At 50.6% G+C, this 19,423-nt stretch overlaps 1 protein-coding gene across 5 annotated transcripts in view; it reads right to left on the minus strand.

Moving 5' to 3' along the window:
- Positions 1–8,263: 8,263 nt before the first annotated feature.
- The window catches only part of Cntfr (ciliary neurotrophic factor receptor), a 39,874-nt gene continuing 28,714 nt past the window's right edge, over positions 8,264–19,423 (minus strand). For all 5 annotated transcript variants that reach the window (XM_048366587.1, XM_048366258.1, XM_048366425.1 and 2 more), the window contains exons 5-10: positions 15,085–15,202; positions 14,742–14,908; positions 13,252–13,415; positions 9,577–9,757; positions 9,041–9,209; positions 8,264–8,942 (exon numbers count right to left, since the gene is read on the minus strand). In XM_048366587.1, the coding sequence (XP_048222544.1) occupies position 8,942; positions 9,041–9,209; positions 9,577–9,757; positions 13,252–13,415; positions 14,742–14,908; positions 15,085–15,202 (800 nt within the window). In that variant the 3' untranslated portion in view covers positions 8,264–8,941. The remainder of the gene's footprint in view (positions 8,943–9,040; positions 9,210–9,576; positions 9,758–13,251; positions 13,416–14,741; positions 14,909–15,084; positions 15,203–19,423) is intronic.

Consider the following 19,423-nt stretch of genomic DNA (forward strand, 5'->3'; position numbering starts at 1 on the left):
GAGGTCTGAAACCTATTTCACTGGGCTAACGTTAGTCCAGGCATCTGCAAGGTTGGTTCCTTGAGAATTGAATCGGTTTCCTTTTCAGCTTTTAGTGCCTGCCTGTGTCCCTTGCCTTATGGAGTGTCCTCAACGTTCATTGCTCCATCCTCTCCTGCTACCACTGAATCCCCTTCTCTGACTCCCATTCCTCCTCTTTCCTTCCTTTCAGAATCAATAAGGCCAATCCAGATAATCCAGGATGATCTTCCCATCTCAAGATCTTTACCTAATCACTTCTATAAAGTCCTTTAAAAAATCATATTAAGTAATATTCCCAGGTCCAGGGAATGAACACTTGGATATTTGGGTGTCTTTCTTCATTCAGCCTACTACAAGGAGGAGATCATATTTATCTCAGAATCTTCAAAATGTAGTCTAGTATAAATTTAGGTGACTTGAAATTAAAGATGAAAAATCTGAGGCTCAGAGAAGTTAAGTGATTTTTTTCCTTAGTCATAGTTAGTTAGACAGATAAAATACTGAAAAAGATACATGCTATTATTTAAAAGTTACCTACGCCATACAAAATAATACCCCCCAAAATTCAAGAACTCACTCAATCTTGGCTAGGTGCCAGTGACTCATGCTGGACTCAAGACCCCCATATGAACCAGTAGCTGGGCATGGTGGTGTGTACAAGTCATCTCAACCACAGAAGGATGTGTAAATAGGAGGACCATCAACAAGGACCAGCCTTAGCAAAAAGCCAGATCCTATCTCAAAAGTTATGTGAGCAAAAAGGGCTGGAGACATGACTCACGTAGTAGAATGCATGCCTAGCAAACAGGAAGCTCTGTTAAGCCTCAGTACTACCAAGAAAAGAAAAAAAGAAAGAAATCACTAAGTCTCAATCTCACCACCCAGAAATGACTGTTAGATTTAGTAAACATATGCACATGTAGAAAATGCAGTATTGAGAAAGACATCAATAGAGAGGATGCCAGGCAGGTAGAAATGTATCTAAGAATTATACTATTCTTGGGGCTGGGGATATGACCTAGTGGCAAGAGTGCTTGCCTCGTATACATGAGGCCCTGGGTTCAATTCCCCAGCACCACATATACAGAAAATGGCCAGAAGTGTCGCTGTGGCTCAAGTGGTGGAGTGCTAGTCTTGAGCAAAAAGAAGCCAGAGACAGTGCTCAGGCCCTGAGTCCAAGCCCAGGACTGGCCAAAAAAAAAAAAAAAAAAAAAAGAATTATACTATTCTTGTAGTTTTAATGGAACACACTATAGAGGCTCTCTCACCACCCCACCCCGCCCCCACTGGCCAGTCCTGAGGCTTGAACTCAGAGCCTAGGCACTGTCCCTGAGTTTCTTGTACTAGAGGCTAGCACTCCACCACTTGAGCCACAGCACCATTTCCAGCTTTTTCTGTTTATGTATTACTGAGGAATTGAAACCAGGGCTTCAAACATGCTAGGCAAGCACTCTACCACTAAGCCACATTTCCAGCCCCTAGAGGCTTTTTTTTTTTTCTTTTTTAATGCTTGTCCTGGGACTAAAACTTAGGACCTAAATGCTGACCCCGAGCTTTGTGCCATATGCCAGTGCTCTACCACTTGAGCCACAGCTCTACTTCCAGCTTTTTTGGTAGTTCATTGGAGATAAGAGTCTCACAGACTTTCCTTTCTGAGCCGGCTTTGAACTTCAATCCTTAGATTTCAGCCTCTTGAGTAGAGGCTATTTTCTAAACCAAAAGTAAACAATGTACTTTTCCTTGAACTTAAGAGAGGGAAAAGAAACTGAAGGAGAAAATAGCTGACCTTAAGCTCAATTATTTCTTCACCTAAAAGAAAAACCTCTTTCAAGTTTAGAAAAATGATTTCAATTAAGATGTTGAAGTAGAATTTTTACCATTAGATTTCAGTTTATACACTATTAATTGACTCTGAACTACTCTGTATAAAAGAAAATGTGATCAGTACTGCCCTCCTTCCCAGCCTTCCTTTCCACTCCAGATTATGTTGTCAATGTTGTTTTTACTTCATCGGGATTTATAATATTTACATTTTGTTCTGCAACTAAAATTCCCAGAGTTTAGTCTTAACCTAAGTGGAATTAATGTCATCATCAGTCCTTTTACCATGAATCTTTCTTCCTCTGCTTCTGGTTTTGATTAATCTCTTGGCTGACTGGATTTTGTTATGGAATAGGGCTCCCCCCACCCAGAAGGTTTGAGTTCTTTAGCTCACAAATTCAGGATTGAGATCAACATTGTTGGTTATGGTTTGGGGTGACTTTTTTACTCTCTGAACTTTGTGGATATTTCTTCATTATCTTTCTTTGTCAAATATTATCTTGAAGAAGTTTAAGAGATTGAATTTCCTAATTTAAGTGACTTGATTTTTTTGGTGTCTGATAATAGTCTAACTTAGTCCTTAAGTCTTGGTAACTGAATCAACGTCTTCATGTCAATTAATCTGTGTGATTTTATTTTGGAATTTGGTATATGCCTTTTCAGGCTGAATATTCAGTTCTTCCTTTATTTGGGGAGTTTTTGTTTTCTGTATTTCATACATTAGGATCTGTTTGTGTCCCAGTTTTGGAGTCTTCATTTTAAGGATGTTAATAGTTATCTTTATGGTTGCTCCTCTTTGTCCTATTATCTTCTCTCTACTTACTTTAATATCTTTATCTTTTCCCAATACATTTACTTTCAATATCTCATGTGCCTTTCCCACACAGCATTACTTTGATTTGTAGCCATATCCATTGTGTGTTTTGCTGTTTCTAGCTTATTTGTCACATCTGTAATCGTATTATTTTGGTCTTCTATTATTTGCCCTTAGTTCTCTAATCTCCCTGTTCACTGCATTATGCTGCTTTATCATCTTGTCCTTGGTTCTTTTTTTTGGTATTGATTTCATACTATTAATAAGGCCTTCTACAACAGGAATAACTTGCCAGGAATCTGCTATTATTCCTTCCGTTGCATTTCTTTCTAGATTGGGTTATTTTTTCTTTGCATTCTGTCTTCCTGTATCCCTTCCTTCTTTGCTTCCTTCCATTCTTCCAGCTATCCCTCTTTCCTTCTTGTCTGCTTATAATTTGCCTGTGGTCTGAGTGCCTAAAGGCCATACTATGTATGTCCTTTCCTCTTACTGTCATCTGCCATGGCTCATGTTGAGCAGAACTCTCCTTGCCCTGGAGTGTGGTTCCTTGAGTTCCTTTTCATCTTCTCTGGACTAGTTTATCTTCCTCTAAAAGTTGACTGTTGGTGTTTAAAAATTCCCACTCTCCTCTTAGTCCTATGGCCTGATGGCCTTGGTGGCATTTAAGTGCTCTCCTCTCTCCTGAGCCCTGTTAGACATCTTCCAACTGGAGGATGGGACATATTCTGTAACTTTGGCCTGACCCTTGCCACTTCAGTCCTATACCATGAAAGATGCCAAGCTCTTCTTGCCTCTGCTAAGGTGTCATGGACGAACATAGAGGCCCCTATCTCCAAAGGTTTACCCCTTGCTCTCCGACAGTCCCTAATTCACTCAATGGTCCACTTCCCTCAGCTTACAGGCAAGTAGCGAGAATGTTCGGTGTTTAGGGAGAATGTTCGGTGTTTGCTGGTCCACATTGTCTCAGTGCTGCTTCCAGGAATGGGGATATGACATTCACCATTCACTTATTAGACCTGAATCTTCTGTGGTTTTTCAGTGTATCATTTTTAAGGGTTGGTGTTAAAAAGATTCCTTTGGACTTGGTGAGTTTGTAGCAGCATTTAAAGCTCTGCTTCTGTTCATTTCATTGGAGGAGAGGGAGATTCTGTGATGCTTTCACTTTTGCTGTCCCATTCCACACTTGTTTGCTCCTCTCCCCTCAGATCCCTTCCTCTAGGGGAGATCTTGGAAGCCTTTGCTGGAGGCAGCCTTAGCAGGAAGGTGCATGCTCCCCAGGACTGTGTCCTAGGCAGAAGCACAGCCCTAACCAAGGCCTGGGAGAAGGAGCACACAGGAATAATGGCTAGGGCCCAGGGACGTGCAGCTGGAGGAGTGCCAACTGAAGCAGCCACAGAGAAGGTGGGAGGCAGGCACAATGCAGGCTACCCTGGAGGCTGCCCTGTGTGTGACAAAGCACTTAAGTGCCTGGGATGCCAGGGACTCTTTGGTGGGTCAGGGCAGGTGCGAGCACATAAGCCTCATTCTGTGCCTTTTCTTCCATCCTCAGCCCCTTCCGGGGAAAGGTCAGTGCTGTTCCTCTCTTACCCCTCCCTTGTCTTGGTGAACCCCTAGGTCTTTTCCAGAGCCAGAGGAAGGCTTCAACCCTGGCCACATCAGCATTGTCCATCACAAGCAACTCACTAATGTGTACAGTGTGTGGGTGCACACCAATACCACAACTTACATCCAATGGAATGGTGGCCCTTGCTGTGTGATGTCCCTTGAACACAGCCCCACAGGGGCTGGCTTTCTCTCAGGGGCCATTGCTTTTGAATCTCCTGAGAACCTGCCCTGCCCCCTGGTGGCCACTCCCCAAGCCAGTGGCTTTCTGGAAGGCCTCTACCCCTACTCCACCCCACCCCCTTTTTTTGTCTAGTTCCTGCCTAAAGAAGCTTCTAGCCTAAAACAGCCTCTCCCTCCAAGTGACCTGAGACCAGCTTCCCTCTGACATCCTCCAGACCAGCCTGCCAATTCAGACTGGTATGGTCAGCAAGACCATCTCAAAATAACCAGTGCTCCCAGATGTCTTTGGACAGAGGGTTTCTCAGGACTTTGGGCTATTTCATACTGAGCAAACAAGGACCAGTTGAAGATCATACCCCTTACACACAGGTGCCTTCAGATGAGTCCCCTTCAGGCTTGTCCTTTCAAACAAGATCCTTGGTAAAGCATGCTCCAGACCAGCACCCCCAGACTGACCCTCCACAGAGTCCTCTCAGACTCACTCACCTCCACATTCATCTTCCCAATCAGGAACACTGTTAGATAACGGTCCTACCTCTTGCCTCAGATCTTAGTTTTCTTCCCCCTCCTTTGTGGAGCAGTAAGTGACAGGTGGGGTTATGTCCCACTGCTTCCTGCTTCTTGACAGGTCCTTTCTAGGGTCAGTTGTTCTGTGCCTTAGGTACATGTAGGCCCCAGGACATAAAGTCACATAGCTGGGATTTCGAGTCAAACATTCTCTTCTTTCCATGTGGGAATGAATTTTCTGAGTTCCAACTTAAAGGGGTAGAGAGCTCCATACGTAGTGTTTTCAGGGCTGTGGCTGCCCAGAAAGGAGTCTCAACTACTGGCTCCCTCTCTCCTGGATGGCTGCTTGGGAACACTGATGTGGGATTTCTCTGCTGATAGTCATCAGCCTTGGAGCAAGAATGAAGGGCAGGCAGGTGGCCGAGAGGGGGCAGCAGAATCCAGGACTGCCCTTGGCTCAGGCCAGAGAGGAGCAGAGGCCACAGGCTGGGGTCTGGACTAGGGCTGGAACACATATAAGGAGGTAGAGAAAGAAGACATGGCAGAGTCAAGAAAGAAGGGCTGAGACAGAGGTGGAGAGGGTGATGGAGATACATGCAGAGAGGCACAGATACAGAGTTGGGGTGGAGATACATGCACAGAGATGGAGACACAGAGAGAAAGACAGAAATGGGGATGGAGATCTTCAAGGAGACACAAAAAGACATGAAGATAGGGGTGCAGACACACTGAGAGATAAGGAGAAAGTCAGGAAAAGGGAAGATAAATAGAGGCCAGGAAGAGAGAAAAGAGATAAGGGTGGAGACAGAAGACAGAAAAGCAGAGAGAAGAGATTGGAAAAGAGATAAAAGATGGAGACATACAGAGAGATAAAGATGGATTTTTAAAAACCACAAAGGTAGAGACCAGGACAAAGACATACTCAGAGAGAGGGAAGGTACACGAAGTGATGGGGGAATGGGTTCAACAACAAAGAGGGAGGGGTGGAGGAGGGGTCTGAAGCTGTATGAGTGGGATAGAGCTACACTGAAAGTAGAAAGCATGGGGCCAGGGGACTGATAGAAGAAGACATGTCTTGTGTTGCCATCCTCCCTTGGAGGAGTGATTAGAACTAGTGGGCTGGAGATTAGGTCACTGGGTCACTGTGTATATTGGTTCTAGGATCCAACCCTCCCATGATCCCCGGAACCAAAATGTGGAGGGACAGCACACAGCAGTCAAGACCCTCCACGTCATCTTTGTGAGGTGGAAGGACCAGGACCTGCAAGAAATAGTCACTCCCGGGCCCACTCCACTGGCAATGCCACAGCCCAGCAGGGTTCGGGAATGGTTTGGGGGCAGGGAGATACCCCAGTCATCTCTTCCATCAGTCTCCAAGGCTCCAGTAGGCCCCCCTCCTCCCCAGACTCCACATAATTGCTTTCCCATGTTGCTAATGGAGGCCAGATTGCTGATGCTCGAGCCCTGGGTGGGCGGTGAGTGGGTCAAGGCTGACCAAGGCTCTCAAGGGAAAGACAGTGCAGGCCAGAGATCCTGTAACTTCAGCTTACCCACCCCAAGCATAGACAAGGCTGGAAGGTGACATATCCTAGGAACATCATAGCTTTAGCAAGAGAATCTGTCTTTGGCAACCCCCTGCTTTCTCCACCCCTTGTGGGCCCTGGAGTCAGGTTCTTGCCTGAGCCATATCTCATAGAGACTGAACAGACAGGCAAATGTGGGAGCTCTGGGCACAAGGGAAGGCTCACAACCCCTAGTCAGGGTGTCCACCCCGGAATCTTCTTCATGGGAGGGAGAAGCTACATGCTCCCACCGCTGGGGCTGTTCAGCTTGAAAAGCTTGCCAGTCTCCTCGATGGCAGGCTTTTGCTTCTTGTGTCTCCCATCTGGAATGCCCTTTCTCCTCTGGCCGAAGGAGGGCCAGGCACCACCATACTGTGGCACCTTGCCTGAGCAGGCATCATGGGCTCACGTTGCCCTGGCAAGGCCGGCAGGAGGATCCCGCTTCTAAACCTGATCTAGGAGAAGGGTTTGAGTTGGGGCTGGGATGGCGATGGTGTTGGGAAATGAAGTGCTTATCACCTGCTGTGGGGACTGTGTGTCAGGGTGGACATATCTGTGGACAGGTGAGTGTGCACATGACTTTTTGTTTTGCTTTTTGTCTGTCATGGGACTTGAACTCTGGGGGCCTGAGACCTGTCTCTGAGCAATTTTGCTCAAGGCTAGCACTCTACCACTTGAGCCACAGCACCACTTCTGGTTTTCTGGTGGTAAATTGGAGGTAAGAGTCTCACAGGCTTTCCTGCCCAGCCTGCTGAGTAGCCAGGATTATAGGCATGTGCCACCAGTGCCCAACTGCGCACATGGCTTGGAGTCTACTTCTCACCCACAGCAAGACCAAACTTGGCTCTGCAGGCAGGGGCTGGGGTCTGCTTCCTTACCTGTACTCCCAGGTTAAAGAGTCTTCCAGCTAGCTCGGCCTTAGCTTCAGAACACTCTCCACTAAGAAACCTCAGTCAGGCGACTTCTATGAGGAATCCTGAGCCTTGGCAGGCCTAAGGCAGCTAGAAGAAGTCAGAGGACCTTGGACCCCAGTTTAGGGACAAGAAAGGTATGGAACTTGACTAGAGACTGACCACTCTGTAATCAAAGTCCTATCCCTCTCTGGCTCTACATTGAGTCCTAACTGTCATCTAAACCCGGGGGTCAACCCTGTATCCCATAACTCCAGGCTGAAACACAAATCTTACCCCCCTAGTTATGCTCTAAGCAGTCTCCTTCTTCAAGTGGCCTCCTTGAATGGCTGGACCCAGAACACTTTGTTCTTAGACTTTATGGTCTGGCTGAGTTCTAGGTCCAACCTTCTGACCCTTTGGTCTGTGTCTTCTAGATGGCAGAGATCGGACTGTCTTTCTCTTTCTTTTTCCCTCCCCCTTGCACACACACACACACACACACACACACACACACACACACACACACACACACACCTGTTCCTACATATAAGGCCTGGCCTTCCCATCATCTTCCGTCTTGTTCTGAACAGTCCTGGAAAGCAGTTCTGGAGATGACACATGAGAGGAGGAGCCTCCAATGAGGAACTCAGCAACCTTATCCCTAGGTGGGCTCAGCCTCCACGAGGACCCATTTCACACAAGTTTGCTTCTGGCTGTATACTCTGGGGAAGCCAGACTTCAAGCCCATTGTTCTTCTGCCTTCCCATCATCCTCAACCATCTTCCCTTTCCTCCTCCAGGCCTCTAGGGGAAGGGTCTTTGGAAGAAGCGTACCCCTGCAGAGTGGCTCTGTTCCAAGGACTCATGAAATGATGACGTTTAATGAGAACCCAACCCCACCCCTCCCACCCCAGTATATACATCTATAAAAAATTCAAATACAGCAAGTTACCATTGAGTCAGACTAGAGGGACTGGCGGGGGGGGGGGCATTAAATACTGGGGGTAGGACAGGTTCAGGGGAGGGTCATACAAAACAGGTAGGGGACTGAGGTGAGGGACTGAAAAGTATGGGCACTGGGGGGAGGGGGATGGCTGGGCCCCCCCAGCGTCAGGAGCTTATAATCTGATGGTGGCAACAGAGACCCTGGGACAGACAGGAGGCTGGGGCAGGAGGAGAAACTGGATGTGAGGGGCTCCCCTCAGGCCCGCCCTCCCAAGGGCTCTTAGGAGTCGCTGGCATTGGAGGATCCAGCCCAAGGGAGGGGCCGGGGTAAAGGAGGGGGGGTCTTTGGTGGGTGGGTTAGCTGCATGGTCCTTCTCCCCCGAGAGAGGGAGGAGGGCCGGCTTGATGTGGTGGGTCTACATATGGGACTGGACGGCAGGCCCGGGCCTGCCGGGGTCTCTACAAATTGTGTCTGAAGAGAATGCAAAAGGTTCTCCTGCCCGTGTGCAAAATAGAAACCGGGGTCTTGCAGGCTCAGCTCCGGCCTCCTGCTCCTCTGCAGGTGCTCTGGCATGTCCTCATGGGATGCCGGGCTCTGGGGAGACAGAGCAGGGGGCTGTGAGGATGGTGGGTTCTGAGGGGATGGAGGTTCCCCTCAGGCTCCTCACACCACCCAGCCCTGCTCAACATTACCAGATCAGGAGACTGCTGGCGGGGGCAGCAGCGGCAGCCAGGGCCAGAATGACAGGGACACTGATCACGAAGGGTACAGAGGGTCCTCCGCCGCTGCCCAGCTCCCCAGGGTCACAGATCTTCGTGGTGGGAGGGGGTGCCAGTGAGCTGGTGGTGCTGGTCGTGGTCTCTGGGGAACATGGAGGAAACTTAGGGCAGGGACACGGCTACAGTCCCCACTAAGATCTAGAAGTTCATAAGGCACACTGTTCCTGCCTCCTACATCAGACGGGTGCTGTCTAGCAGATGGCTGTCTCCTTTCTCTAGTGCTCCCTGCCTCTCCCATCAGGTGGTGCCTATTTTCTAAGGCTCACAGATAATCCATGCGCCCAAGAACCCAGGAACCCTACCGAGAATGTTAAGATAACAGGGATCAGGATTAGAGAGACCGATGGGAATGTGGACATTCAGAGTATGGTGCTGAAGGGAGCAGGAGAGAACCCAGCAACAGGGTTGGCCTTGAGAGCCCAGGGAGCAGGGGCAAAGGGCAGGCTTACCCGGGGCCTGGGCCTCAGTGGTGAGGTGTCGTGGTTCCTCGGTCCAGGGTGTGGCATGAGCAGCCACGCTCCAGTCACTCCATGTCCCAATCTCATTGTCCTTGGCTGCCACCTGAATGATATACTCCTTCCCCGCATAGGCATCCGTGATGGTGTGCGCTGTGCCATCCGACAGCTCCACCTGCAGCCAAATCATGGGATCGGAGGGAGAGAGGGGTAAGACACCTCTGCAGGTGAGAGTGAGGCGCCCCCAGAGGAAGCAAGGACACCTCTGGGGAGAGAGGGCTGAAGGCACCCCTAGAGGGAATAAGGCCTCCCAAAGAAAGGGAATCTATAGGGGAGAGTAAGAGCATCTTGGGGAGGATACCCCCAAGGGACTTCAGTCCTGTAGGAGAGCACTGAAATCTCAAAGGACACTAGCATGCCCCAGGAGACAACAGTGGCTCAGCGGCTATGATACTACTGTTGTCCCAGCTATCTCTAGCCATCCTGCAAGGCCCACCCAGAGGTACAAAGCGGGAAGAGTGATGGAGAAAGCAAGGTGATGGTGTACCTTCCTCCCTTCCCCTTCTCTCAAGGAGACAGTCATGAGCACTGGCACTGGAGTTAGGTTACCCACATTGAAATTTTGTCTCCATCCCTTACTAGCGACTTAGCTTCCATGGCCAAGGACTGGTGTTCACAACAGTATTTACTCTTAAGGTGAGGATGGGGACTAAGCAATGAGGAAAGCACCAAATAGAATTAAGCAAGCACTGTCACTGTAGGTTCCATGCAGAGCCCATATTCCCAGATGCCTGATACACCCACCCTCCTGGCCCCAGAGCTGGACCTCCCCCAAGAAGGCCTTCACGTGGTCATCACCCTGCCTAAGGCAGAAAGGGGTGGAGGCAATCCCTGGGGTGGCAGAACAGCTGCTCCATTTCCTCCTGGAGGCATCATCACCCCACCCCAAAGGCTGGCCCCATCCTGCTGCCCGCCCCCCAGGCTGGCCTGCCTGTCCGGCGCCCCTCCCAGGCCCAGGCTGGGCTCTGGTTCATCTCAGCGGCACCCGCTGCCTCATTAAGCCGCCTCGTAAACAGGGGCAGCCGGTGGGGGCGGAGGAGGGGGCCCCCCGCTCTAGGCCACGTCTGGCTTTAGGGCTTTTGTGGTCCCTGTTCCAATCTTTCCCCAGAAAACTGGGGTATGGGCTACCTGACCTGACAGCCTGTGAGGACATGTGTCCACGTGTGTGTTCTTATATTCACATGTGTACATTAGGGTCCAAGCAGAGCAGGAAGCACCCCTGCCCCCCAATTCCAGCTGAGTCTATGCTTCTGATGCAGGAGGCTCTGGTAAAGGGCAGGGTCATACTGAGAGACATTTGGGCCCAAGCTCTGGTCCAGTAAATCCCATTCCCAGCTCTGAGAGATAAATAGGCTCTTCTCTTGAGGCTGATGCTTCAGTCCAACCTCTGCTCTCCACCAATCTCTTTTTGCTCTGCAAAGTACACCTCTGGCTTGTGAGTCTCAGCTCTCTGAGCCCCATCTCCCTCCTTCCTGGTCTGCAGGCCTCTATATCTGTCTTTCCTCAAAGACAAAAAAAAAAAAAAAAAGAGGGAAGGGGAGCGATGCAAATGGCTACCTCATTGGTGGCCTCATGATACCATGCCTCTAGGAATATGACCCAGGGAGCCAATGATCTTCTGGCAGTTATAACTGCTAGGCCAGACCCTTCTTGCTAAGTTGTCACTGATCCCTTAATCTGCTCCCTTAAGAGAAGGGCTCCTCCACTGGCAGGAACTTAGTCACTGCCACCCACCTCACCTTGGAATCCTCCACCTAGTCAGCTGCAGCAAATGTCAGACATATCCCACCAGGCCTCTTGGCTGAGTTGGGCCAGAGCAGGTGATACAGGAAACCCATGCTGGGTCCCAGTACTTGCTTCACCCTTGTCCATGCTGGACAGCCCCTGCTAGCCCTACTGGTCTCGTGTGTGTGTGTGTGTGTGTGTGTGTGTGTGTGTGTGTGTGTGTGCGCACGCACATGTACATGCTGATTCTGGAGCTTGAACTCAGGGCCTTAGCACTATCCTTGAGCTTTTTTACTCAAGGCTAGTGCTTTACCACTTGAGCCATAGCTCTACTTCCAGCTTTTTGATAGTTAACTGGATACAAGAGTCTGGCTTGTTTGAACTACAATCCTCAGATCTCAGCCTCCTAAGTAGTTAGGATTACAGGTGTTAGAAAATCTAGGCCTGTATTTGCACTTGTTTGGGTTTTTTTTGGGGGGGGGGGCAAGTCCTGGCCTATATTTTCCTCCTAAAATTCTAAGTGATATTTTTCTCTGCTCCCTTCTCTCAATCATACACTTTCTTCTTTCCCAGATCAAGGACAGAAGAGAATAGATTCTGTTCACAGCAAAACTTGAGTTGAAAGAGCCATAAATCGAGCCAATGCCAACACTGATAGAACATGGAACAGGGCTAGGATGTGCCTTAGACCACACATGTTCTTGCCACATGTCAGTGTGGGGGCCAGTTCTGTACAGTACAGGCCAGCGCATGGTCTTGGCATGTTAATCCCATGCATGAATGGAACATGGTTCCTGCTGGGAGCCACGTGTGTGCGTGCATGTTCCCGTGTGTGTGTGGTGGGCAGTGTGCCAGGTTCACTGCAAGGCGTGTGCGCTGCAACGCGCAGGGCTGCTGCCTGTAGCTCGTTAGCGGGGGAGGGGGGCTTGTGAAACTAGACCCTGGTTATTAGCAATGCATTAGGCGTGGGCAGCTGGCCAGGCGGGAGGGACTCCGGACTCTGTAAAGGAACACATGAGCGTGTGAGCAGCCTTTGTAGGGGCCAGGCCCACAACCTGGACAGGCACCCAGGAATCAAATTACGTACTTTAAAGGCCAGACCGGGGATGGGGGAGCACAAGGAGATGAGAATAAGGAGGCTGGAGCCTGGTAGATGCAGTGGGGGTACAAGTTGACCCCCCAGGAGGAGGCCTGCCTTGCCTCATGAAGCACTCTTACAACCATGATCCTAGCCCAGACTTTGTGGCCCACACCGAATGCCAAGAACCTGATAGGCCTTGGATTCTCAATACGAGAGCACCTTCAATTATCCCCAAGCCTCTAGCTGCTCCCCAGAGCTTTCCTAGATTGACTCTAGACTGTCCACTGATTGGTTCCCTGCCCAGGCCACCACCTGACCTATACCCTTCAGTTGACCTCTAAGCTAGATCTGACATTGGAGCCTGGATGGTAATCATGGCCAGAGCTCATTCCCTGAATCAAGTTTGAATCCAAAGCCTGCTCCTACTCCCTTGAGCCCATTTGTGGGCTCTTGAGGACAGAGACAGTCCTGCCTGCTAGGACTCAGGACATTCAGATACTGGGCCAGAGTGTAAAGAAAAATGCTTTGTCAGGGCTGACAGGTAGAAGTAAAGACAGGTAAATATTGCTCACTACTTTGGGGTGCCATAAGCCAGATGCGTTCCTAGTGTACTAACACAGTTCGCTGAGATTCCACAAGGGCACCTCCCTCAATACTATCTATTTTCCAGGCCCACATGGTCCCTAGTCACTGGGTCTCACACTAGTGTGCTACCAGCTGGGGCATGGGTATTCCTTCTGCAGCTGATTCAGACACCCAGGACCTGGGCGGGGGGAGGGGGGGGAGCGAGGCAAGGCACTCACATGCTGCCATTGGTCCAGGATGAGGGGCCGGTAGCGCAGAAAAAACTTGAGAGGAAAGGACTCAGGATCAGGCCAGGTTGAGGGGGTTTGCCATGTCACCTCCAGACGGCGAGGATTGCTGGGCACTGGCCGGGCTACCACATTTTCTGGAGGATCAGGCTTAACTGTTCAGGAGATAGAGATTCATTAATGCACATATCTCTGAAAACAACTCCAGGTTGTCAACTCCAACCACCATGCTGGTCTGTTCTATTGTCAACCATTGTCAACATCATCATAGTCACTATCCCTCTTCTCTGTTGTCCATTCTGACAATCACTATTTATTTTTATTTATTTTTGTTGTTTGTGGGGCTTGAACTCAAGGCCTTGAATGCTGTCCCTGAGTGATTTTGCTCAAGGCTAGTGCTCACCACTTTGAGCCACAGCACCACTTCTGGTTTTCTGGTGGTTAAGTGGAGATAAGAGTCTCATGGACTTTTCTGCTCAAGCTGACCAAATCCCCATCTTCAGATATCAGCCTCCTGAGTAGCTAAGACTACAGGCATGAGCCACTGGCTCCCAGCAACAATCACAATTAAAAAAAAAAAATTGCCTTCCTTTCTCTGACATGTCCATCATCACTAATGATGAGCACTACAGTCAAGGTCACTGGCTGTTGCTATCAATACTTGGCCTCCCTTGGAAGTCTGGGTTTAAGACAGTCCACTGTTGTTGCAGACCTTAGCTAGAGGAGTCTAGGTATTTGATGTGAACATCTAAAGGTCCTGTTCATATAGCAGCAATAGTCTGGGTGGGGATCTAACTCTGGAGTTTGGGGAAACAATGGCTAGGCTGGGCATCTAGTGAAGATGGAACAGAGGAAGGCAGAAGTTCTACCTGGAAGGATGCAAAGACCAGGAAACAGTCTGGCTGGGATGGGTAAGATGGCATAGGGTCTGGCTGGGATGAAGTAGGAGCAAGAAAAGCCTTCCTGGAATAGGGCAAAGGCAAGCAGGAGGTCTGGCTGGAATGGGGGGGGGGGGAGTTAGGGAGAGATCAGTATCTGTCCCAGTCATGTCTCCTGTTCTGACACCTCATTCATCACAGGACGTAAGGAAGCCATTAGCATGGGGAGGGGGGGGAAGGCTGCAGCTGTGCAAGGGTCTGGCCCAGCCTGCCCCCCCCCCTTATAGCATGCTGTGGAATCCACAGAGATGACAAAAAGAACTGCTAGAGAGCTCTTGCTAGAGAGCACGTACAGAACATTCACTTACATGGTCACAGGTGTGTGTTACACATGTGTACATGTATGTTTACACCACACAAACCAGTGTGCAGGCATGTCTGTGTTATACACACACATACACACACATATAATGTGAATATCACCACCAGTGCTCATGTACAGCTCTGACACATTTCCACTTACATACTCCCAGTGGAATATGTAGTAGGGACACTCAATACAATGCCCCCTCCCTCCATCTCCATCTCCACCACCACACGCACCAATGGTGAACTCGTCAAAGGTGATAGCCGTGGCGTTGTGACCCAGGGCATTGCTGACACTTATGGAGACCTTGTACTTGATGGTGGAGAACAGGTGCATGTATCTGATGTGGCAGCGGTTCTTGAGGGCTGGGTCCTTCTCACAGACCATACTTTTGGAGCCATGCCTGGGAAGGAATACGGGCCAGGCATTATTACCAAGCTCAAGGATCAGATGGGACGGGACAGGTTGGGGAAAGGTCAAGCCCAGAGCTGGGCTGGGGTCAGGACTCAGGACATGATGGGGGAACTGGGGGAGGTCAGAGGTCAGGACTGGAACTGGGTTACAGGTACAGCTACTCACAGTACAGTCACATTGAAGGTGTTGGGGATGTAGGTGGGGGTGGGCAGATGCCAGCTGCAATAGAAGCCCTTGGGGTAAGTGTTGGAGCGGCAGCTGAGCACAGGTTCCCGCGGTGGCACTGGGGATGAAGACAGCAAGGTCAGGGCATTCTTGGAGCCTCTAGTCCTCTGCACTAGTGTGGGGACAGGTGGGCCCCAAAGCCCCAGAGCTCCCCGCCTCAACCCATTATTGATGCCAAAGGTGGGGGGTGAGGGCTGTCAGCAAGGGTCTGAGGCTTCCCAGGCCACAGAAAGCCAGATGTTTAATTAAAGAAAAACAAGGGCTGTGCGGGGGTGGGGGGGCACCCCCCACCTGCTCAATGGAGGCAGGAACTGTGAGGAGCAAGGGACTGCAGGCCTCAGCTCATCAATCACAGGACGGAGGTGATGTCTGGGGGAATCCATCCCAGTCCACAGCCCCTGCCACACTGTCTGCTCTTGGGGGAAGACAGTGCAACAGGTACTGAATGGTCCTCTGACTGCTGGGGTGACAGGGTGTGCTCTCTGGGGAAGAAACACCCCAGACTTTTTTTCAGTGGGGTCAGAGACATAAGGATGGGCCTGGTAGCTACACAGGAGTGAAAACACTTGGTGGCTAGTAATTTGCATGTGTGTCTACATGCATGTCTACATGAACAAGTGATCAGGGGCAGAGAGGAGTATGTGTGAATTTGTGTGTGCATGAGTGTGGCTCTTGAAGTGCATGCCAGTGTATGATTGTGTGTATTCGGATGTATGTGCACATGTGTGCATAAGCTCCTGTTGGAAGGAAGCTGCTGTTCCCGTGGGGTATTCCCTCCCCTGCTCACAAACCCCTTAAGAAGCCCATGACATGGCCAGCAGCTGCTTTCACTCTGGAATAGACGGCCCAAGGAAGGGGAGGGACCTGCTTAGACTCACACAGCAAGCTACAGTTACCCACCTACTTAGGAAGTCCTTTCTGCTGTCTAACCACACTTTTTGCTGCTGTGAGCACTTAGCTCAGTTGTCCTGCCCTCAGGCATTGGGCAAAGTGTGAGGACAGGCAGCTCAAGTTCCTGGAAGGAGGCAGCTTCTGTGATCTGACCCAAGCAAGGAATGTCTGTCTGTGGCTCCAGGGACACTGACACCTCCCTTCTGTGCCCGCCCCGCCCCCTGCCTGACAGGTGGACAGGAAATGGGAGGGGGCAGCTCAATAAGCCAAGGAAGGGTGAAGGGGAGTGCATGTCTATGCCTGTAGAGGGACCATGGTGACACACAGAGAATGGTGGGTGTCCATCCATGATGGACACGTGACTTGGAGTGACTGTGGTTGTGTGGACACATCCACTGTGTCCAGTCTGTGTGAAGCTGGGTGTGGAGTAGAGACTCCAGGCCTGGCTTTGCAGCATGAGAGGTAGAGAGGCTTCAGTGGAAAGCAGGTGGCGTGGCTATGCTGTGGGCAGAGGCGGTGCCACCTCCCCCAGTCTGCATGGGAAAGCCAGCAGCCAGCACAGACCCCACAAGGACACCCCTGCAGTCTGCCCACTGCTGCCTGCCTCCCTAGGAAGCCTTCCTGCTGGTCTCTTGCATCTGTTCTGTAGTCTCCCTTCCCTCTCGGCCCACGAGGATCAAGCTCTGCATGGGGGTGGGGTGGGGGTGGCCAAGGACACAGGAAGTGCCTTCTGGGGGCCTGTGGGCCAAGCCAGAGTTGGCAGTTGCTCCAGGAGGAAAGGACATTCCGAGGTCGTCCGAGAAGCCTCCGCTGCTCCCCCCTCCTGCTGCCACCCCCCCTTGCCCCCAGCTTCAAAGGAGAAGGGCGCTGGGGGAGGGGGGTGAAACTGCAGAGTCAGCTCCCTGCTGCCCGCCCAGGACTCTGGAGGGCAGAGCAGGCCATGGCACTGGACTCATAGGCCCCCTCCCCGGCTGGCCTCCCCACTGACCGGTCTCCACTCCTCTCTGACGGTCCTCCCCTTCAGACTAGCCTCCTCTTGAACCTCCCCCCTCAAACCAGCTCCCCTCTCTGACTGGGCAGGTCACAGGGGGGCGGCGGGGGTGGGGTGGGAGAAGGGGCTTTGTCTGTCATCTGGCTACTCCTGCCTGGCCCCGGGCCCTGAGCTAGGAAGGGCTTGGGTTTCCTGACAGGGACCAGGTTTCTCAGAGGGAAAAGGAGGAAAGAAAAACAAAGCAAAGGAAGAAAAGGAGTGACTTGCTGCAGCTGGAGCCCAGCTGAGGGGCTGGGTGGGTGGAGATGGGGGTGCTGTGGGAGACCAAGTGCGAGACTGCAGGACGGTGGGGGATCAGGAAGCCTGTGGTGAGTGTGGTCTTGAGGTGGGGAGGAAAGTTGTTTTTCAGGCACTGTGCTTGTGAAGTGCTATGTGCATCTCTAAGAGACTTCGTGTGCCAGACTCTGAGCAGCCATGCAACTGGAAGACACTGAATGGCTGTTTTGTGTAACTCGGGGTGAAGTTGTTCAGCTGCAGATTGTGCTCTGTGACTGCTGATGTGCTATTGTATTTGAAACTCAGTGGCTGCTATCTATCCTACACATGAGATTACGGCATCTCCGATAGAGCTCAAACCTGAGCATGTTTTTCAAACTGGGTGTGGGAAGATGCTCTAAATTCCCAGCATGTCCACACACTGGAGATGGACAGTCTTGCCCCGTGAGAGGGTGTTAGAGGGAGTGTGGAAGCAAAAGTTTGCACACATTCATATCACAATAGCCACTCTCTGGGCAGACAGGCATGTTCCTAGATGCCCAGGCATCCTGAGTTTCCCCTAGTGAGGGTTCCTGAGATGCCTAAGTGACTGTGTCAGGGAGTCCCATGCGGGGCTGTGTGCGTGTGCATGTGTGCGTGTGCCCCTGCTGGCCTGAAGTTTGTTTGTTTTCCTTCTAATTGGCTTGTTTTTCCATGTCCAGCCCACCAAACCGCATGTTTTTCCTTTCATCTCGCCAGCCTGCCTGGGCTGGAGCCCCCGGCACGCACGAGGCCTGCCTGCTGGCCCGAGAAGAGGGGGGCAGGCTACTCACACCCTGAGCTGGGCCAGCTCAGGCCAGGGCAGGGTGAGGCAGGGTGACCCTTTGGCTCTAGCCCTGCCCACACCACACCCACACTCCTCCCCCCCCCCCCCCCCCCGGCCTGGCACTCACTCAAAGCCCATGGCTCTTCTCAACCTTACCTTTGTGGCCTTTCTGGAGGCATCCCAAGTTCTGGACTCTCAAATACCCCTTCCGCGTCCCCCCCCCACCCCTACTCAGGATTTCTCCCCAGGCATCTTCAACCACAGTCCTCTCCCTTCCACTCCTTTCTTCCCAGCTAAACAGGGCTAGGGAAGAAGTAGTGCTGAACCAGTGTGGAGTTTCCTGACCACTCTTGAAGAAAAAAAAAATTAAATACTGGACAAGAAACGGTCCATTTAAAATTATTTTAATCTCTGGTTTGTTTTAGCTTAAAATCAGAATGATACTGAATCAGCAGTGTCTGGTAAACAAAATGATGCTACTAAAAGGAACATTGTGATCCTGTTTCCTAATCTGGGGGTCCTTTCGTCACCCTTAGTAGGAGAGTTCTTAGAACAGTGCAAGAATCTACCTGAAGGCAAGAAGGTAGATAGGCGGGTAGCAGTGAGGGACCACCTGGTTAAGGAGTCTCCCACAGAATATCATTATGACCAGATTTCCTTGGAAACAGACACACACAAAAAAATCTTACATATTTAGTATAATAGAAAATAATTTTTGGTCTGAATGACCCACAAATCAGAAGTAACTTGGGTCCTGTTCTCTTGGTACCTGGCAAGAAAGATAATTTGATGTCGTGTTGCCAAACCCAGTCTCTTGTTACTAATAGAAAATGACTGAGGTGATCGTGATTAATATCCCCTGTTCCTCCGACCAGGTCTTTAGAAGGAAATAAGGCAATGAGAGATAAGTACCTGTTATGAATGCCATAGGCAATTTACGGCCAGTCTTGCCCTGAGGGGTGAGGCCTAGGGAGTAGTGAGCACTGTATCTAAACCATCTGGGCTCTGGTCATGACAGGGAAGCTGTGGGCATGTCCTGTTGTTAGGGATTATGGACATTTCTTAAGACCCAATTCCCCTCTAGTTACTTCTCAAGACTGTAGCATCAGGAAAAGGGTCCTAGGGTCACCAAACAACTATCACGGCCAACTTTATCCATCTGGAGGACTTTGGGGAGTCTAACTGAGAATACAATGGTGTGAATAACTGATGCTAAGATTGCCCCATCCTTCTTCCACACACTCAAGTAAACAGCCTCAGGGCTAAGCTGACTGTTTCACTAATGATGGACTCTCCATGATGGGAGAGGGCGGGTT

This window comes from Perognathus longimembris, chromosome 1 (assembly GCF_023159225.1).
Source record: "Perognathus longimembris pacificus isolate PPM17 chromosome 1, ASM2315922v1, whole genome shotgun sequence".
In the NCBI taxonomy this organism is placed as follows: Eukaryota; Metazoa; Chordata; class Mammalia; order Rodentia; family Heteromyidae; genus Perognathus; species Perognathus longimembris.